Raw genomic sequence first — 24,106 nt, forward strand, 5'->3', positions numbered from 1 at the left:
TCATTACCGCAAAGAACTGATTTTAAGTCCTCAAATTATCTTTGTTGCTCATCGCCCCAATGAAATACCTGATGGGCCCCCATCAGTCTATTCATTGGTGCAGCTCACATTGAAAATGCCCTTATAAATATTCTGTAGTAGGAGCAGAATTGAACAAATCTCCTAACTTCTGTTAAATTTTTAGGCTTAGACCAATTCTTTATGCACTCTACTTTATTACCAGTTGGACTTTCTCCATCACCACTTACAGTAAAATCCTAGAAATTCAACTGATTTCCTAAAGAGGTTGCTTTTCTTGGGTTTCAGTTTTAGGTTAGCTTGCTTTAACTTTCCAAAAAATATCTTTCAACCTGCAAACATGTTCCTTGAAACTTTTGGCAAAACTAGTTATATCATCAAGATAAATTGATAATGTTTTCCACTGGAGTCCACGAAACACTACTTCCATCACTTGCTGAAAGGTTGATGGTGAGTTACAAAGTCCCATGGGTAAAGTAACATATTCATAGAGTCCATTTTTTCTTGTACAAAATGCCGTTTTGGACCTTTCCTTTCATCAACTTCAATTTGCCAAAATCCACTAGCAACCTCACAGGTGCTAAAGTACACAGAGCAAACATTCATCGATTTTGGTAATGGGTAAGGATCTTTTACAGTAATATCATTTAGTATTCTGTAATGAATACATGCCATAGTACTTCCGTCAGGTTTCTTAACAAAACAAAGTAAAAATGACCAAGGACTGTTACTTTCCTCCAGTTGCTAGTTGCTGTTGAATATTATATATTAGAGGTCGGCATATATTTCTAAATAGATTTTCCCGAAAATATTTTTAGTCACCCCATTTTCAGAAAACAGAAATGACCTTGTATATTTAATGTTTACAATATCAGTCTTCCGGTGTCATTGATATGAATAATGAAATAGAAATTTGTGTTTTAAACTGGTGGTGTTGAAAGGCGTAACAGAGAATTCATGTAAGGGGTAATACAGAGTGTATATGAAGCTACCTACAACGGTGAGAAAAGGCGTTTATATCTATCGCCTATATATGGCTTGAAATGGTGTGTATATGAAGCAATGGGTTTAGTTCTACTTTTCTTGATATATGTTAATAATGCAATTAGTAGTTATGTCCCCTTCAAAGAAGTGGAGGTTATATTGCTTTGCATTAAAATTTTGTCTGTAGGTCCGTCGGTCCATAGACCAAATTGTCTCCATCAATAACTAAAGATCCCTTAAGCCTAGGAACTTTAAATTTGGTTTGATGATTGCTCATGACCAGTAGATGACCTCTATTGATTTTTGGTTCAAGGGGTCAAAGCTCAAGGTCACATTGACCTTGTATGTAAAAACTGTTTGTGATCAATAACTAAAGAATGCTTAGGCCTAGGAACTTCAAACTTGGTATGATGATGGGTCATGACCAGTAGATGACACCTATAGATTTTGGGGTTAAGGGGTCAAAGGTCAAGGTCACATTGACCTTGTTGGTTAAAAAGGTTTCTGATCAATAACTTAAGAAAGCTTAAGCCTAGGAACTTTAAATTTGGTTTGATGATTGCTCATGACCAGTAGATGACCTCTATTGATTTTTGGGTCAAGGGGTCAAAGCTCAAGGTCACATTGACCTTGTATGTAAAAACTGTTTGTGATCAATAACTAAAGAATGCTTAGGCCTAGGACCTTCAAACTTGGTATGATGATGGGTCATAACCAGTAGATAACCCCCTATAGATTTTGGGGTCAAAGGTCAAGGTCACATTGACCTTGTAGGTAAAAACGGTTTCCGATCAATAACTAAAGAACGCTTAGGCCTAGGAACTTCAAACTTGGTTTGATGATTGGTAATGACCAGAAGATGACCCCTATTTATTTTGGGGTCAAAGGTCAAGGCCACATTGACCTTGTAGGTAAAAACGGTTTCTGATCAATAACTAAAGAACGCTTAGGTCTAGGAACTTCAAACTTGGTTTATTGATTGCTCATGACCAGTAGATGACCCCTATTGATTTTGGGGTCAAGTTGTAAAAGGTCAAGATCACATTGACCTTGTAGGTAATAACAGTTTTCGATCAATAAAGAAAGCTTAGGCCTAGGAACTTCAAACTTGTTATGATAATTGGTCATGACCAAAAGATTTTTGGGTCAAGGGGTCAAAGGTCAAGGTCACATTGACCTTCCTTGTTCGTGACCAATAACTCAAGAACTAAGTTGCCTTGGTTGATATTTTTTATTAAACTAAAAATGCTTTGCTTACACACATTTCAAGGTCTTATGTAACAACAAATTGGCTGTCATTAAGGAGGCCTACATCATTCATAAAATTTATGCATACATTATGTGGTAAGATTTGTGATAACTTTGTCATAAAATTGCTGGACACAATTCCCTAGTGACTAGTCATGACCAGTAGATAATTACTATTGATGTTTTGGTCACTAGGTCAAAAGACAGTGATAATGACCTGACCACCTGACTAATTGGCTAATGTAGGGGGCATACATGTTTTACAAACATATCTTGTTCTAATATAACTTGGCACAAGTCCTTGAGCTATCTCCAGCAAGACATAGGCCTAAACAATACATCGTCACTGTAGGGTTTTAAATTTTTAATCCCCTTCCCAGTAGCAGAAAGGGGATTATCGGCATGGCCTCCGTCTGTCCGTAACTTTTTTGTATCCGCTCCATAACATTAAAAACGCTGAAATTTTTTTAAAATAACCTGGCAAAAGTGATCACCATAATGAGACAATGTGCAGAGTGCAATAATTGGGTTGCTAACCCCAAGGTCAAGGTCATACTTAAAGGGCAAATGTTAAAAAGTTTTCATTTCATAATAAAAAATCTATATTTCATGTCCGCTCCATTACATTTAAACCAATGTGCAGAGCGCATACATTGGGTTGCTACCCCCAAGGTCAAAGTCACACTTAAAGGTCAAGTCTACATTGCATGTCCCTTCCATAACTTTTAACCTCTGAAATTTTTATGCCCCTGCCATAAAATGGCTGGGGCATATAGTGTTACCCTGTTCCGTCATTCCGTCATCATCAGTTTTCGTTCATTATCTTAGTAACGGTTGCACACATTCATCTCAAATTTGACATATGGATATATCACGAAAAAATACAGGTCAAGTTGGAATTTGAACATGGTCTGATGATTTTTGGCCCTTGGTGAAATTTTTGCCCCTTGGTGACATTTTCAGTTTCCGTTCATTATCTCCCCAACGGTATTACACATTTAACTCAAACTTGAGGTATGGATGCATCAAAGGAATGCACAGGTCAGGTTCGAATCTGGTCATGGTTCAATAATTTTTAGCAGAGTTATGCCCCGCCCCTTTCACTTTGAAAAAAAGAAAATTTTCAGTTTCTGTTCATTATCTCCCCAATAGTTGTACGTATTCTACTCAAATTTAACATATAGATATGTCAGAAGAATACACTGGTCAAGTTTGAATTTGCTCATGGGTTGATGATAGCTGACAGAGTAATCCCTCTGGAACTTTGAAAAAAATCAGAAATTTTTAGTTTCCATTCATTATCTCCCCAATGGTTGTACTCATTGGACTCAAATTTGACATATAGATACATCTTAAGAATAAGCAGTTCAAGTTCGAATTTGGTCGTGGTTCAATTATTTCGGACAAAGTTGTCTCTCTTGAATGTTGGAAAATTTTCAGTTTTAGCCCTCATACTTTTGTGGAAATGTATGTAGTCATTATTTTGGCTACAAATATGCAGTATGCAATTTACAAAAGGTTAACACTGAATCATTTCAGTGCCTTGAACTTTGTATAAAATGGTTTGTGTTTACATTGAAAAGTTTTAAAGGCTTTGAACTTAAAATGAAAAAAATAGTTTGTGCAAAAAAATTTGGAACTAAATATTGTAACAGCTTAAATTTTGGCTGCATGCTGGGGTTCCGTGGCGTGACGACACATTTCTAGTTTTAAATAGCTTGGCACAAGTGATCACCATTATGAGACGATGTGCAGAGCCAATAATTGAATTGCTACCCCAAGGTCAAGGTCAAATGTTAGAAAACCTATATTCGTGTCTGTTCATAACATTTAAACTGCTGCAATGTTTTTAAAATAACTTGGCAGAAATAATCACCATTATGACACCATTGTCAGACTACAATAATCAAGTCAAAACCCTCAAGGTCAGGGTCACACTCAAATGTCCGATGTAAAAACATCTATTTTTCATGTCCGCTCTATAACTTAATGACAATTCAAAGGTTTTAAAATTACTTGGCACAAATGATCTCTACCATGACACAATCTGCAGAGCTCAACATCCAGGTTGCTACACCCAAGGTCAAGGTTATATGTTCTCCATAACTTTTTGACTTTATGGAAGATTTTAAATAATTTGGCACAAATAACCACCATAATGACACAACATCAAGTTCATGGTTGGTTAAAGGTCAAGAAGTACACATTCATGTTCACTGCAGGAGGGGATTTAGCTGTCCTTCAGATTGCCTTATATGGTAATGTTTGTTTTCATCACTCAAAGGTTAAAGTCTTGGAGCTACAGGTCCAAATAAGGCGAATTTTGTGTTGTCTGGAATTATTTGTAACTTATCATATGTATAATAATTGTTGTAAATGTTATCAACTACAGGTTTTATAAGGCATGCAGTTTGTCAGATATATTGAGTCAGTTACGAGACAATAGATTCAGGCGAGAGACAGGCTCGTTATCTGGTAGTGTAGATATGTTAATAGATATTGACAGCAATAAACAGACAGACGCAGGGAAAACACTTACTGTCAGTATGTCAGCTGATTCTGTCAGGCTTGATTCAAATGGTAAATCAGTATATTGTTACTTTACATGTATACTAAAATGTGATTTATAATTCCATTAACTTAGTTATTCAATGAGCAATTGTAAGTAAACTAGTAATTTGTATCTATTTGGCTTTAATATGGCTCTCCCATAAGACATAAAGTTTATAATATTTGTTTGTTAAGACCAGTATGCATGATAAGTTCAGTATCACACTGATTATTTTTTGTGTTAAATAATTCTATATGTCATAGCTTTACATATAATTTAATTTATCTTTGAAAAGTGAACAACTTTGAAATACTTGTCTAAGCTATGAAATGGAACATATATGTTTTTTAGCTCACCTGTCTCAAAGTGACAAGGTGAGCTTTTGAGATCACAACTCGTCCGGGGTCCGTCCATAAACTTTTACTTTAAAGTAAAAGTTTACGGACAAACATCTCCTTATAAACTGCTAAGGCAATTTCATCCAAAAACCACAGGAATATTTTTTTGGTGGTCACCTTTAAAAGTTGTGTAAAGAATTTAATTCCATGCTGAAGTCTGGTTGCCATGGCAACCAAAAGAAAAAACTTAAAAAATTTTCTTTTAAAAACCCAAAGAGCTAGAGCTTAGATATTTGGCATGAAACATCTTCTAGTGAGTGTCTACCAAGTTTATTCAAATAAAATCCCTGGGGTCAAAATTAGCCCGGCCCCGGGTTCGTTGATTTTCTTTATACAGTAAAGTCTTGTTTGCGCCCGACACGAAATTGTGGGCAAATAGATATTACAACCACTTTTTTCCAGTCACAATTTTTCTCCTATATAATTTAATGGTTGTAAGACCCAAAATTACGACCGACCCACTAATATGAATTACAACCGCTTTTAAAGGTCCGAATTCTCACTTAACAATACAAAAGGGACCACTAAGTTCGCTAAATTGTACATGTCACCCATTGTCTTCAATAAACAAACAATTTTACATGAAAACACTTAACAACAACCGCCATGAAGGTTTGAACGATTTGTGGTACATGGAAGAGACATTTAAAATATTAATTAACAGTTTGAAATTAAACTGATTATATCCATAAGATTACTGGTTTGTGATTTAAAGGAATGGGATTAAATGTGTTAATGTTTCTTTCAATTAATTATTTTGGCTTAATACAAATCAAAGAAAGAATACCGATGTGTTAATAACACACACTTTGAATGTCTTTCGGATAGGTAAGTTATTACGTCTATGTTAAATAAAAATAGATATTTAGTTTTGCAATTCAGAGTCAGAAGTTTTACCGCTTTTTGGAATTTCATATCAATTTTTCATAAAGTCTTTTGAAATAAAATTGATAATCGAAAACGAAAAATAAATAATTCATGCCAAAAAATAAAATTTATTCATGAAGTAATGGCAATAGAAATTTATGTTGGGAAACAATTGAAGATACGATTTTTTTTTATTAAAACTAAAATATGTATTTATATATTTATTTTACTTTTAGGTTCGGATAATCCTGAAACAAAAAGATGAGTATTAAGATGTGGGGGGAATAATGCATCCAACAAAAATGGTTATGCAAGAGATCACCAGTGGAAGAACTCAACAACTGAACAATGATTTAAATGAAATTCTATTGTGAAAACTGTTGAAAATAAATAATGTATTTTCGTATAAATTTTATGCTTATTTAGATGTATAAAGTGATGGATAAATGTGATCATTTCAATAAATAAATCATCTTTTTGTTGAATAAAATTCATGCTAAATGGTTTATGTTACTCAAACAGTTATGTTTCAATGATCCCAATCGCTAATGATAAGGTCCTATTACAGATTGCATATTATAGTAAAATTTAGCATGGGTCTCCAAATTAAAACCGACTCGATGATAAGAACACTTTTACCAGGATCCCAAAGGAGGGAGACTTTAATGTATGTATATAGTAAAAACTAAAAAATTCTTCTTTTAAAAAACCCAAATTGCCAGAGCTTAGATTATTAAGCATGAAAAATATTCTAATTGGTGTCTACCAAGTTTGTTAATCCCCTTCCGTGTAGCAGAAAGGGGATTAAAGGAATGGCCTCCATCTGTCCATCCGTCTGTCTGTCGGTAACACTTTCGTGTCCTCTCCATAACTTTTAAACAGCTGAAATTTTTTTTAAAAATAACTTTGCACAAGTGATTAGCATAATGAGACGATAAGCAGAACACAATAATTTAGTTGCTACCCCCAAGGTCAAGGTCACACTTAAAGGTCAAATGTTAAAAAGTGTTCATTTCATAATAAAAAGTCTACATTTTGTTTCCGCTTCATAACTTTAACCGCTGAAAAATGTTTGAAATAACTTGGCACTGATCACCATTATGAGACAACATGCACATTGCAATAATTGGGTTGCTACCCCACAAGTCAAGGTCACACTTAAAGGTAAAATGCTCATAGGCTACATTTTGTGTCCGCTCCATAACTTTTTAAGTGCTGAAATTTTAGAAAAATAACTTGGCCCAATTGATTACCATTATCAGAACATATGCAGAGTGCAATAATTGGGTTGCTACCCCCAAGGTCAAGGTGACACTTAAAGGTCAAATGTATAAAAGTCTACATTGTAGACCATAACTTTTATTGTCTCCTTAACTTTTAAACCTCTGAAAAAAATTTTAAATAGCTTGGCAGAAGTGATCACCATTATGAGATTATGGCAGAGCGCAATAATTTAATTGCTTCCCCTAAGGTCAAGGTCACACTTACAGATCAAATGTTAGAAAGTCTACATTAACATTTAAACTGCTGCAATGTTTTTAAGATAATTTGGCAGAAATAATCACCATTATGACACCATTGGCAGAGCAAAATAATCAAGTCAAAACCCTGAAGGTCAGGGTCACACTCAAGGGTCCAATGTAAAAACATCTATCGTGAGATTATATGCTTATGATATGCATGACACAACATCAAGGTCATGGTTGGTAAAAGTTCAAGAAGTACACATTCAAGTTCACTGCGGAAGGGGATTTAGTTGTCCTTCAGACTGCCTTGTTCAAACTAAAGCTCTAGGGTCAAAATTGGCCCTGTTTGGGGCAGTCATTGATTTTCCTTATATGCATATAGTAAAAAGTTGAAAAATCTTCATTTAAAAAACCCAAGGAGCTTGAGCTTAGATATTAAGCATGAAAAATCTTCAAATGGGTGTCAAACAAGTTTGTTCAAATAAAAGCCCTGGGATCAAAATGGGCCCCACCCAAGGGGGTTATTTATTTTCCTTATATGTATATTGTAAAAGCTTAAAAATCTTCTTTTAAAAAACACTTAGAGGTAGAGCTTAGATGTTTAGCATGAAACATCTTCTAGTGAGTGTTTACCACGTTTGTTTAAATAAAGGCCCTGCCTTTGTTGGGTCATTGATTTTCCTTATATGTGCACATCTTTTGGAAGTGTTGTTTTCCCTTAGCAGTAGCAACCAGTAATAATTTTACACATGCACTATTTCAGATACAAATATGACCTTTGTGATATCAGTTTAGGATTTAGTTTTCAGCTCGACTAATCGCAGAATAATCAAGCTAATGCAGTCATCCATTTGTCGGCGTCCCTGTGGTTTAGTTTTTGCGTGCAAGCTGGTATCTCCATAACTACTGAAGGGAATAGATTGAAACTTTACACACTTGTTCTCTGTGATTATCTAAGAGATTGGCACAAGTCCCATAACTCTCATTTGCTTTTATGCATAATTATGCCCCTTTTTCGACTTAGAAATTCTTGGTAAGGTTTTTGCGTGCAAGCTGGTACATAATGTATCTCCATAACTACTGAAGGGAATGGATTGAAACGTCACACACTTGTTCTCAATGATAATCTTACATGATTTGCACAAGTCCCATAACTCTGATTCGCTTTTTTGCATAATTATGCCCCTTTTTCGAAATTCTAGGTTAAGTTTTTGCTTGTAAGCTGGTATCTCCATAACTACTGAAGGGAATGGATTGAAACTTCACACACTTGTCCTCTGTGATTATTTAAGATACTTGGCATAAGTCCCATAACTCGGATTTGCTTTTTTGCATATTTATGTTCCTTTTTCGACTTAAATATTCTTGGTTAAGTTTTTGCTTGTAAGCTGGTATCTCCATAACTACTGAAAGGATTGTGCCTTTTTTGGAACAATTTTATGCATTCATAATAATAAAGCAGTGATTAACTCGATAAAACATCTTAATAACAAGCCTTTTTACCTTTTCGGACAACTTTATGTATTCATATAGGAAAGCATTATTATACTCAATGAAACACACTTGTGACAACTTTTCAAATAGTCGAGTGTTACTGTCCTCCGACAGTTCTTGTTATATCTGAAATTATTTATAGTTTACATTATTACTTGTTCCTTGTCATGGAGAGTTTCTGTATTCAGGTCAGCGATTTCAGGGCCAATTCATGGCCCTCCTGTTAAAAGAAGAAATAGTCTGTGGATTGGCCTCTATGTTGTGACAAAAAATGTTTGAAATGGTCATGTGTATTTTCAGGTTGTAACAAATTCTGTGAAGAATGGGCCAATACAATTAATAGACCTGAATTTCAGGACCAACCAGTCAGACAAAAACAAGTCATTGAAGCATTTAAACTAAAGGTAAGATATGTATTTTTGAACTAGAATCATTATTTAACTCAATTTGCATCAAAGGGTCATGTAAAAGAAATTTTGTTGTGTAATTCATGAGCTCATAGCAAAGATAACTCTTCTGTTTTTATATATCTAATAAAGTCATTCATGAATTTAGTGATTCAGTTTTTATTTTGTATAAAAATATTATTTGTATGACTAAAACATTGCTTGAAAAGATGAAAGCTTGGAAATAATTCTTTGTAAAACATTGAAGCCTGCTCTAATTTTGTCTCAGAAAGTTTGGTTTATTCAAACAAAGTTAAAATTACCATATACCATGGATACTATTTTTTGTGTGCAGTTTATTCAAACAAAGTCAGTACCTGTATAATCATATAAACTTTTTGTTTCGTTGCAATTTATTCAAACAAAGAACCTATATAAAGTTGTAAACTGTTTGTTTTGCTGCAGTTTTTTTTTTCCAAACAAAGTCAGGACCTGTATAACCATGTAAACTGTTTGTTTTGTTGCAGTTTTTTAAAACAAAGGTAGTACCTATATACCCATGTATATTATTATGCTCCCCGAAAAATTTCGGGGGAGCATATAGTCGTTGGGTTGTCCGTCTGTCTGTACGTCCCATATTCGTGTCTGGCCCATAACTTTGTTATTTGAAGTCGGATTTTAAAACTATTTCACAGAAATGATCACCATATGGAGACGACGAGTCGCGCGCAACATTTGGGTCGCTACTTTGAAGGTCAAGGTCACAGCATGACCTTGCAGCAAATTCGTGCCCCGTCCATGACTTCAATATTTGAAGTCGGATTTTAAAACTATTTCACAGAAATGATCAACATATTGATACGACGTGTCGCGCGCAACATTTGGGTCGCTACCTTGAAGGTCAAGGTCACAGCATGACCTTGCAGCAAAATCGTTTCCGGTCCATAACTTCATTATTTGAAGCCTGATTTTAAAACTATTTTACAGAAATGATCACCATATTGAGAGGACGTGACATACACAACATTTGGGTCGCTACCTTGAAGGTCAAGGTCACAGCATGACCTTGCAGCAAAATTGTATCAAGTCCATAACTTCTGTATTTGAAGTCAGATTTTACAACTATTTCACAGAATTGATCACAATATTGAGACGATTTGTCTGGCGCAACATTTGGGTCGCTACCTTGAAGGTCAAGGTCGCGGCATGATCTTGCAGCAAAATCGTGTCCGGTCCATAACTTCATTATTTGAAGTCGGATTTTAAAACTATTTCACAGAAATGATCATTATATTGAGACGATGTGTTGCGCGCAACATTTGGGGGGCTACCTTGCAGGTCAAGGTCACAGCATGACCTTGCAGGAAAATGGTGTCCAGGCCATTACTTTTTTATTTGAAGTCGGATTTTACAACTATTTCACAGAAATTATCAACATATTGAGACAATGTGTCACGGGCAACATTTGGGTTGTTTTTACACTTTGAACTTTGTCTGTGACATAACTCTGACACTACAAGAGGTATACCTTCCTGTGTCCAAAACCTATTCGGGGAGCATCACCTGGTTCAACCGGCTCTTGTTTGTTTTGTTGCAGTTTATTCAAACAATGAACACATTGAAACGATTACTAAGGGATGCAGAAAATGATTACTACGCATTGTACAGGTAACAGTATAACATTCGCCTGTATTAAATAACATGTAATATTCTTATCCATGTAGATTAAAGGAAAGTTTTATGTTAAATAACTGGTGACTTTAACATCAGTTTGAGTGATTTTCATATTTTCAGCATGTTAATACTTTTATGTAGATAAATCTCGTATGCTTTTTAGCTCGACTATACGAAGTATATGGAGAGCTGTCCTACTCGCCCCGGCGTCGGCGTCCGCGTCCAGATTTTAGATTAAAGTTTTGGTGCAGTAAAATATTTTTCACTATAACTTTGTCATTTCTTAAGGTATCAACTTCAAACTTCAAATATATGTTCCTTATCATCAACCACATCTTATGTGACAAGGTTCATAACTCTAGCACCAATATTTTTAAGATTTATCTCCCCTTGAACTTAGAATTTTCCTTAAAAAATAAATTTTTTTACTGTAACTTCTTTATTTCTTAAGGGATCACCCTCATAGTTCAAATATATGTACCTTATCATCATCCCCATCTTATGTGACAAGGTTCGTAACTCTAGCACAAATAATTTCAGATTTATCTCCCCTTGAACTTAGAATTTTCCTTAAAAAATATTATTTTTTACTGTAACTTATTTTTATTTCTAAAGGGTATATGTACCTTATCATCATCCATATCTTATGTGACAAGGTTCATAACTCTAGCACCAATATTGCAAGTATTATCTCCCCATAAACTTAGATTTTTTTACTAGAAAAATGTTATTTTTTGCTATAACTTTTTTAGTTTTAAAGGTATCTACTTCAAACTTCAAATACTTATTCCTTATCATCAATTACATTTTATGTGACAATGTTTATAACTCTTGAAGCAATTTTCACAGATTTATCTCTCTTTGAACTTAGGATTTTCTTTAAGAAATATTATAACTTCTTTACTTTTTAAGGTATCTACTTCAAACTTCAAATATATATTTCTTATCATAACACACATGTTGTGTGACAATGTTCATAACTCTAGCATGACTATTTCTAGAATTATTTCCCTTGATCTTGGAATTTATGTTAACAAATGTTATTTTTTTACTATAACTTAATTCATATTAATACATAATTGATTTTTCTTTCATAGTTTTGTCCTCCTTACTGCGTCCAGTATTTTATTAGTCGAGCTTGGCTGTCTCCTGTGACAGCTCTTGTTATGCCCCTTGGCATATAGTTATTCAGCCGTCTGTCTGAACGAGGTTATCATAAAACGGCAAGTTGCATTTATCTTACGTTCTACCTGTACCAGTGGCTTCATAATTTACACACTTACTAATCAAAACAAAGAACATGATCTGGGCAAGTTACATAACTATGACTTCCATTTTGTCTAAGTTATTGCCCTTTTTATCACTTTGAAAATTAGGCTTTGTATGGTTAACCTATTCCAGCAAGTTGGATTTATCTTAAATTTCTGCTAATTACTCTATTCATTTGATGATATCTTACATATTTGGTAGGTGGATACCTTAAATGGTCCTCTAACATTTTGAAGAGTAAGGGGTCACTGGGGTCGGGTCATTGGTGTAAAAAATAAATTTTATCATATTTGCTCCTACAGCCATTACTTTTTAAATTAATTTCTTTCATGTTTAATATGGGCATGCCTCGGGAGGTCCTTTTCCTTTGGGTAATATAAGGGGTCATTTGTGTTTAGGTCACCATGCCAAAAATAGATTTTTAGACTTTTACAGGTGTGACCTTGTTCCATTGACAAATGTTCTTTATATTTGGTAAGAACATAAATTTGAGAAGTCTTCTACCTTTGGTTGGCATGACGGGTGAGTTGGGTCAAGGTCACCAGTGCTAAAAATAGATTTTTACACTTTTGCCCATACAGCCTTTATTTATTGACATATGTCTTTCATATTTGTTAGGAAGATACCGGTATCTTGCATGGTATTCAGTCAGCATGCCCAGTCACGCACAAATTAGCGCTTTTCATGCAGGAAACACAACTAGTACGCAAATTGTTCAAAGTCTGTGCGTGCAAGTATCCACATTTAATGACGATAGGAAATGAACGAAATCGGCAAAATTGCAAATTTTTCAAAGTCCATGCATACAAGTAGAAACATTTTATGCCGATAGGAAATGAATGAAATCGGCAAAAATGATCGGAAAAATATAGCGGCTGATAACCTTAAATGCTTGTAAAATTCAACAAGCACCTGCGTGTATTACGTCACTGAATAATGCCAAACAGATGAATTGCTATAGTTATTTTCTGCACAAAATCTGACACAAATTATTTATTTTAAGAAACCACATTATAATTACTTAAAAAATGCTCAGCTTATACACCTATGAAAACTGAGACTGTTGGGTGGATGTATTTACACAAATATTCCACGCAATTTGTGACCGCCATATTTTCCCGCTGAAGTCAGGCAAAAATAATTGTTGGCTGACATATCACATGACAACTTCACAAGTTCTACTTAAAAAGAAGAAACATTTGTAAAGTTTAATTTGTAGATTTAACTCTTCAAGTGCAATTGTTTGCATCATGTAATTTTTGGCCATGTTGCACAGGTGCAAACCTGGGTTATAAAATGGTGAATGTGGGGCGGCTGGCAGGTGGATGTATGGGTAGGCGGGGAAATATTTTTGTAACAGTTTTCTCAGCAATCACTTATCGCAGCTTCTTGGTATTTGGTACACAGCATCATTATATGGTTCTATACTGTGGGATTCCTTTTCAGGTTTGTTGCTCATCCACTTCCTGTTTACTGACTTACTTAAATTTTCAACATTAATTGTGAGTGGTGGAAAATTTTCATAACAGTTTTCTCAGCAACTACTTATCACAGCCTCTTGATATTTGGTATACAGCATAAACACATTTGTTGTAGATTGTGCACGACGTCACGTAACGTCGCTTTTGCGCGAATTGTTTATTTATGTTATTAACGTAACGTCATTTCCTATGTATGTAAACATTCAGTTTGAATAAAGGAATGGAAACGTACACAACGCCTAGTTTTACTCACGATCAGGTCCTCACAACATGGTCACATTCCGTGGGTAACGATTTCAGGTCTGTCGCTCATTCTCACCTGTTTACCGTTTTAGTTAAATTTTCAACATTAATGGTAAATGGTAGGAAATTTTCGTAACAGTTTGCTCAGCAACGTCTTACCAAAGCCTCTTGATATTTAGTATAAAGAATTAACACACGGTCCCATACCATGGGATTTGATTTCAGGACTGTCGCTCATCCACTTTCTGTTTACAGACTTAGTTAAATTTTTGACATTAATGATCAGTGGTAGGAAATTTTAGTAACAGTTTTCTCAGCAACTTCTTATCACAGCCTCTTGATATTTGATATACAGTATTAACATGTGGTTCAATATTGTGGTACTGAATTTCAGGTCTGTCGTTCTTCCAGTTCCTATTTACCAATTTAGTTAAATTTTTGACATTAATGATCAGTGGTAGGAAATGTGACCCTGTTCCGTCCTTCCGTCATTCTGTCCTGTCATTCAATCATCATCAGTTTCCATTCATAAATGCGCAGGTCAAGTTTAAATTTGGTCATGGTTTGATGATTTTTGGAAGAGTTATGTCCCTTTCACTTTGAAAATAATATGAAATTTTCAGTTTCCGTATATTATCGCCCCAAAGGTATTACATATTCGACTCAAATTTGACATATGGATACATCAAAGAAATGCGCAGGTCAAGTTTAAATTTGGTCATGGTTTGATGATTTTTGGAAGAGTAATGCCCCTTTAAGTTTGAAAAAAATTAAATCAGTTTCCCTTCATTATCTCTCCAACAGTTGTTAATATTCAACTCAAATCTAACATAAGAATACACTGGTAAAGTTCGAATTTGCTCATGGTTTGATGATAGCTGACAGAGTTATCCCTCTTCAACTTTGAAAAAGATCAGAAATTTTTAGTTTCTGTTCATTATCTCCCCAATGGTTGTACACATTCAGCTCAAATTTGACATATAGATACATCTTAGGAATAAGCAGTTCAAGTTTGTATTTGGCGTGGTTCAATGATTTCGGACAAAGTTATCTCTCTTGAATGTTGGAAAAATTTTGAATTTTCAGTTTTAGCACTCATACTTTTGTGGAAATGTATGTAGTGATTATTTTGGTTACAAATATGAAATATGCAATTTACAAAAGGTTAACGCTGAATAGTTTCAGTGACTTGAACTGAGTATCAAAATGGTTTGTGTTAACATTGAATAGCTTTAAGGACTTTGAACGTAATATGAAAAAAATAGTTTGTGCAAACAAGTTTGGAACTAAATACTATTAACATCTGAAATTTTGGCTGCATGCGGGTGCATTCGTGGCATGACGACACATTTCTAGTTGTAGCAGTTTTTATCTCGACTATACGAAGGTAGACCACATGGTTTCCGCTGATTATCTTGAAAAGTATTTATCACAAAGTCTTCATATTTCACATAGTGATTGGTCATAACTAGTAGATGACCCCTTTTGATTTTGGGGTTACTAGGTCAAAGGTCAAGGTCACAGGAGCCTTAAATGTCAAAATGGTTTCCGTTTATTATCTTGAAAAGTATTCATCACAAAGTCTTCATATTTCACATAGTGATTGGTCATAACTAGTAGATGACCCCTATTGATTTTGGGGTCACTAGGTCAAAGGTCAAAGTCACAGGGGCTTTAAATGTCAAAATGGTTTCCGCTGATTATCTTGAAAAGTATTCATCACAAAGTCTTCATATTTCACATAGTGATTGGTCATAACTAGTAGATGACCCCTATTGATTTTGGGGTCACTAGGTCAAAGGTCAAGGTCACAGGGGCCTTAAATGTCAAAATGGTTTCTGCTGATTATCTTGAAAAGTATTCATCACAAAGTCTTCATATTTCACATAGTGATTGGTCATATCTAGTAGATGACCCCTATTGATTTTGGGGTCACTAGGTCAAGGTCACAGGGGCCTTTTATGTCAAAATGGTTTCCGCTGATTATCTTGAAAAGTATTCATCACAAAGTCTTCATAGTTCACACAGTGATTGGTCATAACTAATAGATGACCCCAATTGATTTTGGGGTCACTAGGTCAAACGTCAAGGTCACAGGGGCCTTAAATGTCAAAATGGTTTCCGCTGATTATCTTGAAAAGTGTTCATTACAAAGTCTTCATATTTCACATAGTGATTGGTCATAACTTGTAGACGACCCCTATTGCTTTTGGGTTCACTAGGTCAAGGTCACAGGGGCCTTAAATGTCAAAATGGTTTCCGCTGATTATCTTGAAGAGTATTCATCACAAAGTCTTCATATTTCACATAGTGATTGGCCATAACTAGTAGATGACCCCTATTGATTTTGGGGTCACTAGGTCAAAGGTCAAAGTCACAGGGGCCTTAAATGTCAAAATGGTTTTTCCGCTGATTATCTCGAAAAGTATTCATCACAAAGTCTCCATATTTCACATAGTGATTGGTCATAACTAGTAGATGACCCCTATTGATTTTGGGGTCACTAGGTCAAGGTCACAGGGGCCTTTAATGTCAAAATGGTTTCCGCTGATTATCTTGAAAAGTATTCATCACAAAGTCTTCATATTTCACATAGTGATTGGTCATAACTAGTAGATGACCCCTATTGATTTTGGGGTCATAAGGTTAAAGGTCAAGGTCACAGGTGCCTTAAATGTCAAAATGGTTTCTGCTGATTATCTTGAAAAGTATTCATCACAAAGTCTTCATATTTCACAAAGTGATTGGTCATAACTAGTAGATAACCCCTATTGATTTTAGGGTCACTAGGTCAAAGGTCAAGGTCACAGGGGCTTTAAATGTCAAAATGGTTTCCGCTGATTATCTTGAAAAGTATTCATCACAAAGTCTTCATATTTCACACAGTGATTGGTCATAACTAAAAGATGACCCCTATTGATTTTAGGGTCACTAGGTCAAAGGTCAAGGTCACAGGGGCCTTAAATGTCAAAATGGTTTCCGCTGATTATCTTGAAAAGTGTTCATTACAAAGTCTTCATATTTCACATAGTGATTGGTCATAACTAGTAGATGACCCCTATTGCTTTTGGGTTCACTAGGTCAAGGTCACAGGGGCCTTAAATGTCAAAATGGTTTCCGCTGATTATCTTGAAGAGTATTCATCACAAAGTCTTCATATTTCACATAGTGATTGGCCATAACTAATAGCTGACCCCTATTGATTTTGGGGTCACTAGGTCAAAGGTCAAGGTCCCAGGGGTCTTAAATGTCAGAACGGTTTCCGCTGATTATCTTGAAAAGTATTCATCACAAAGTTGTCATATTTCACATATTGATTAATCATAACTAGTAGATGACCCCTATTGATTTTGGGGTCACTAGGTCAAAGTCACAGGGGCTTTAAATGTCAAAATGGTTTCAGCTGATCATCTTGAAAAGTATTCATCGCAAAGTCTTCATATTTTACATAGTGGTTGGTCATAACTAGTTAATAACCCCTATTAATTTTGGGATCCATAGGTCAAAGATCAAGGTCACAAAGGCCTTAAATGTCAGAATGGTTTCCACTGATTATCTTGAAAAGTATAAATCACAAAGTCTTCATATTTCACATATTGATTGTTCATAAGTGGTAGATGACCCCTATTGATTTTGGAGTCATTAGGTTAAAGGTCAAGGTCACAGAATCCTTGAATGGTAATATGATTTTGACTTATTATCTTGGTTACTATTTATCACAAAGTCTACATATTTCACATATTGATTGGTCATAACTAGGTCAAAGGTCAAGGTCACAGGGTCTTTGAATGGTAGAATAGTTTCAGCTCATTATCTTGAAAGATAATAATCACAAAGTCTTCATATTTCACAAAGTGATTTGTCATAACCAACAAATGATCCGTATTGCTTTTGGGGTCACTAGGTCAAAGGTCAAGGTCACGGGCCTTAAGTGTCAGAATGGCTTCTGCATATTATCTTGAAGATTTTTTATCACAAGTAAGTGAACTTATTGATTTTGGGGTGAGTAGGTCAAAGGTAAAGTTCACAGGGTCCAAGGTTCAATGTCAAGGACTACAAAGGGGAGCATATGTGTCGTTCGACATTCTTGTTTACATTGTAAATGCAATTTAAACTGCATTTATGTCCTGTGTTAAGACCCTGTAACACAATTTTTTATGGTTTTACATCATAAATCTGATGCTCGAATGACCTCTACAGTGGACCTCTACAAATTATTTTCTTGGGTCAATACTGGCCCTGCCCGGGAGAACATAGATTTTCTTTTTTATGTATATGGTTAAAACTTTTAAAAAAAATCATTAAATCTACAGAAGCTAAAGCTTAGTTTCTATAGCAACCAGTGACTTCATAGCAGCCATTGACTTGATAGAACTTTAAAATTTCATAGCAACCAGTTACTTCCATGGCAAACATTATCTTATCTACCAATGAATTTTTTATAGCAGGCACTGACTTCCAAGGAAACAATTTATTTTGTACAGCAACCAGTGCCTTCTTATGTATTTGTTGTTTTCCCTTAGCAAAAGCAACCAGTAATGTTTTTACTTGTGCCCCATTTCAGATACAGATATGAACTTTGTGATATCAGTTTTAGATTTAGATTTTGTATCTGCTTTTGTTTACAATATTGCTTTTTCCTTATCATGGAGAGTATTAAAATTCAGATGAGCGATATAGGGCCATCATGGCCCTCTTGTTTGATAAATTGTTACTGACAAGAATCTGTGCCGGGGGGGGGGGGGGTACATTTGTGTTTAACAAACACGTTCTTCTTTGGAGTTAGTTTTAAGTTTAACTTGAAATTATATAATATAGTAACCGATCTGGAGAGTTTTAAGTTTAACTTGAAATTATATAGTAACCCCCCTAATTACCTACACCAACATTCACATCAGTGTTTTTTTCATTGAGTTCTATAAAGTCTTGTTTTCTTCATAACCATCACCTCCAAAGGTATATAAGAGTACAATGTACATAACTCTATCATGGATTTTGATAGCATTATATCCTTGTAATAAATTAAGAAGTTACATAGACCTGTGAAAAGCTTTTCTTGTATCAAGTACTAAGTAAATGTATTGTTTATTAAGCAAATGTCTTTCAAATACTGCATATAATAAAAATGTATGTTTTGAATGATTTATGTTCAGTTTGGGAACTACATGTATTATCAACATGATAACTTGTTAATTTCACCTAATCTCTGATCCCATCTAGGAGAATATAAGATGGAAATAGGTAATATTTCGATAATTTATTGCTTGCAGGTCATATATTTTCCTTCGTGACTCAGGGAACTGTGAAATTTTACTGCATTATGTGAGGACAGAGGGAGCCTCTGATGTTGCCGATGTACTGAATGTCTTACAAGAGTTCATTGAGGAACAAGGGTCAATGATCAAGGTCATGTGATAGCATAAGGTCAAAGGTCACAGTGCCATTGTGTATTTGTTAATGACTTTTAATCAAATTAAATGCACTTAAGGTGAAAAATATCAACTTCTACAAATATAAGATTCAGAGTCTATTCTGAAATAAAGTTCAAAGAATTGGTGCAGAATAGTTGTAACTCGATTTAATTCTTATGTAATCTATAAGGATTATGATTGAAAAAAAAGACTCCATTGTCACTCATGTAAGTTATACATGTTTATACAATTTACCTGTATGACCTTTAAAATAACACGATTCTAAGCTGTTATATGAGAATAGTATAATTTTAATAATAGCAATAAGGCTTTAACATTATAAAAAAGGTATATGAGTGACAATAGAGTCAATTGATTTAGTTACATTGAAATTTAAAAAAAATGGATTATGAAGCTGTCTTACTTGAAGCCTAGCTGTTTAATCTTTTATCTGATTTAACAGATTCTATCAAATGCAAGCAGTGCATCTGTGCCATCATATGGTCTGCACTGTTCACTATTCATTCTTAACATATTGTACAATTTTCCCCCAAACATGATGTTTGATTTTTTTCCAGATTAAAAGACAAGTCCATTTTAAGATATTTAGTGTTGTATAGGTTATGTGTTTGTTATTTTTATGCTCCAGGACATATAGTTATTGAACCATCTGTTCATCCATCTGTCTGTACAAGGTTAACCTAAAACGGCAAGTTGGATTTTAGCTCACCTGAGGACAATTTCCTCAAGGTGAGTTTTTTTTTATGGCCTATTATCCGTTGTCCATCGTGCGTGTGTGCGTCCGTCAACAATTTCTTTAAATAACTACTTCTCCTAAACCACTCGGCCAAATTTGTTGAAACTTAACCTTTTACCTCATATAGACGTGTTTTGAGGGCTTTCCACCCCCAACCCCCACTTTTTTGAGGCCTCAAACAGTGAAAAAATGCCCTATTTAGGCGCTAAACACTGTTTCATTTGAGAAATGTTGTGAAAAAAAAGACCACTTTTTCGGCGCCGCCCTCCATCAAAATGGTACATCAGCAAGTTGCCAGAAGGGGGATATGCCCCCTTGTGTTTGTGGGGTTTGAAGGGGCGTTATCGCCAAGAAAATTTTGGACATGTGACAAGCTAAAAATGGCATCAGGTCGATCTTAGGGTAACTAGTAACAGAAGCTGAAAAGCCTTTTACTCTATCTCAATTCATTGAGAAGTTGCAGCACTTTGAAATCAGTTTTGATGGAAAAAAAACAATTGAAAATAGTGATTTTTTTGCAATTTTGAGACATCCATCCGTTGCCATGGTAACAGGAAATTTACTAATGAGCATGCTGTTACAGAGGCTATGGTCCAGTCAACATTAAAAATGTGCCAAGTTTCATCCTTATTGAAGCATTTTTCATAATTTCATAGCAGTTTGAACTTATAACAGGAGGCTTTTCAATGAAAACGGACATTTTTTACAATATGCTCATGGCATAAAAGGTTAAATGCCCTAGGGTCAAAATTGGCCCGGCCCCAGGGGTCATTGATTTTCCTTATATTTATATAGTAAAAAGTTAAAAATCTTGTGAAAATCCAAAAGTGGTAGAGCTTAGATATTTGGCATGAAACATGTTCTAGTGGATGTCTACCATGTTTATTTTTATTAAAATAAAACCCCTAGGGTCATTGATTTTCCTTATATGTATATAGTAAAAACTAATAAAAAAATAGTGAAAATCCAAACGAGGTAGAGCTTAGATAATTTGGCATGAAATATCTTCTAGTGGATGTCTAACAAGTTTGTTCAAATGAAAACCCTAGCGTCAAAATTGGCCCCGCCCCAGGCGTCATTGATACATATATAACGTAAAAACTTAAAAAATCTTCTTGCGAAATTCAAAAGAGCTCGAGCTTAGTTATTTGGCATAAAACATGTTCTAGCGGAAGTCTACCAAGTTTTTTCAAATGAAAGCCCTAGGGTCAAAATTTGCCTGCCCCCAGGGGTCACTGATTTTCCTCATATATATGTAGTAAAACTTTAAAAAAAAGTCTCCTTGTTTAAATCCAAAAGAGGTAGAACTTAGATATGCGGCATGAAACATGTTCTATGTTTGTTGGAATAAAACCCCTAGGGTCAAAATTGGCCAGAGGTCGACAGTTCAATCCCTAGCCAGGTAAATGTTTGTTTTCCTTCTCTTTTTCTGACATCTTTTTATTAGCTCACCACTCACTTAGTGACAGGCTGAAGTGTTTAATAAAACTGCTGCCAGAGCTAAAATTAGAAAACAACAACATCTAAACCAGTGGTTCAGATTTGAAATAATTTTACATAAAAAAATTTCTTGGTGACAGTACACAAAAATTGTTCAGATTAAGCTGTCCCTTGTTTTCAAATTGTGCTTCTGGGGTGAAAAGGGGCTCCACTTTGACCTTTTAACCTATTGCTCAGGTGAGCGATCTAAAACCCTCTGGGCCCTCTTGTTCATAAGATCCATCTATTCCAATGGCTTCATACTTTACACACTTATCAACACAAAGTACATGATCTTGGCAAGTTACATAACTATGGCTTCTATTTTTACCAAGTTATTGCCCTTTTAAGTATTTTGAAAATGAATAATAGTTAACTTAAACGGGCAAGCTGGATATATCTTATCTATACTAATGGCTTCATAATTTCCACTGTTACTTATCAATATAAAGTACATGATATTGTCAAGTTATATAACTGTGCCATCCATTTTCCCCAGTTATTGTGCCCTCACTTTAAGGGGAGCATTTATATTTACCCTTGTCGACAAGGGTAAATCTAAATGCCCCCCCCCCTATATTGGGGGCACAAAAATCCACAAGCAAAACCCCAGGTGCACAATTTCAAATGCTGAGCAACATTCCTGTGAAGTTTCATGACTCTAGGTCAAATACTTTTTGAGCTATGTGCATCACAAAATGAGAACGGATGGAAATTATTTGACTTAGAGTCATGAAACCTTACAGGAATGTTGCTCAGCATGTGTAGTTGTGCACCTGGGTATTTTTGTGTGGATATATTTAGTATTTTTAGAGTTATTGCCCTTGACTTAGTAAAAATTTACAATATTTAACTTGTGTTGCACGTAACTCAAAAAGTTTATGACCTGTAGGCCTGAAAAGTTACAAGAATGTTGGTCAGCATGTGTACTTATGCACCTTGGGGTTTTTCTTGTGGATTTATTCAGTAGTTGTAGTATTTGCCCTTTACTTAATAAAAGATTTTTAGTTTTCAACTTGGGCACATGTAGTCAAAAATTTTCAGTTTCCGCACTTTTATTTTTGTGGAAATGCATTTAGTCATTATCTCGAGTACAAAAATGCAATTTGCAAAAGGTCTACACTGAATAGCTTCATTGCCTTGAACTTTGTATAAAAATGGTTTGTGCTAACATTGAATAGTTTAAGCACTTTGAACGTAGAATTTAGAATAAAAAAAAACTAGTTTATGCAATTAAGTATTATTATAACATTTCAAATTTTGGCTGCATGTGGGGGCATCCCTGGCGTATGACCATACATTTCTAGTTTTAAGTTGATGTCTTTCATGTTTAATACAAACATGCCAAGGGAGGTCCTCTTTTGGGTTAAGTAAGGGGTCATTTGGGTCAAGGTCACCAATATCAAAAATAAATTTTTACACTTTTACTGGTGTATTCTAAACCTTATTCTATTGACAGATGTCTTTTATACTTGGTGGGAACATAAAATTCTTCTTCTCCTTTGAATGGAGTTTGGGGTCAGTTGTGTCAAGGTCACCAGTGCTAAAAATAGTTTTTTATTGATAGATGTATTTCATATTTGGTTGAAATATAACTTGCATGGTACTCTTCCTTTTGTTTGAGGCAAGGTCACCAGTGCTAAAAATAGATTTCTTCACTTTTGCCCATATAACCTTTATTTATTGACAGATGTATTTCATATTTGTCAGGAAAATAACTTGCATGGTAATTTTCCTTTGGATTGAGTTAGGGGTCAAAAATATATTTTTTAAACATTTGTTTATACAGCCTTTATTTACAGACTGATGTTTTTCATTTTTAGAAGAAACATAAATTTGATGGTCCAGTGCTAGTGTTTTTTCGCAATTTTGAGACGTCCCCTCCGGTTGTTGCCATTGTAACAGAAAATTTAAGATTGAGTATGCTGTTACAGAGGCTATGGTCCAGTCAACATTTGTGCCAAGTTTCATCAGTATTGAAGCATTTTTCATAGTTTCATAGCAGTTTCAACTTGTAACATGAAAATGGCCATACTGTAACATGGATTTAAAGACAAATTTTGCCCTTTTGTTAACTTTTACATTATCAAGGCTTTTTTTACTATCAAGCACTAAGAATAGTCAAGCGTTGCTGTCCTACCGACAGCTCTTGTTTGAAACATTGTTACTGACAAAAATCTGAGCTGGGGGCATTTGTGTTTAACAAACACATTCTTGTTTTTTAGCTCACCTGAGCACAAGGTGCTCAAGGTGAGCTTTTGTGATCACAATTTGTCCAGCGTCCATCATCCGTCAGTGCATCTGTTCGTCTGTCATCAACTTTTTATACAAACAACTTCTTTTTACAAACAACGGGGCCAAATTTGATAAAAAAACTTCC

At 34.9% G+C, this 24,106-nt stretch overlaps 1 protein-coding gene across 1 annotated transcript in view; it reads left to right on the top strand.

Annotated features, from left to right (window-relative positions):
* LOC132749482 (protein Wnt-10a-like) overlaps nt 1-24,106 on the top strand; it is a 119,881-nt gene that overhangs the window by 48,212 nt on the left and 47,563 nt on the right. Inside the window, exons 6-8 of the mRNA XM_060739230.1 lie at nt 4,643-4,830; nt 9,327-9,430; nt 11,010-11,080. Coding sequence (XP_060595213.1) covers nt 4,643-4,830; nt 9,327-9,430; nt 11,010-11,080 — 363 coding nt within the window. The remainder of the gene's footprint in view (nt 1-4,642; nt 4,831-9,326; nt 9,431-11,009; nt 11,081-24,106) is intronic.

This window comes from Ruditapes philippinarum, unplaced genomic scaffold (genome assembly GCF_026571515.1).
Source record: "Ruditapes philippinarum isolate M1 unplaced genomic scaffold, ASM2657151v2 ctg575_1_1_1_1, whole genome shotgun sequence".
Classification (NCBI taxonomy): domain Eukaryota; kingdom Metazoa; phylum Mollusca; class Bivalvia; order Venerida; family Veneridae; genus Ruditapes; species Ruditapes philippinarum.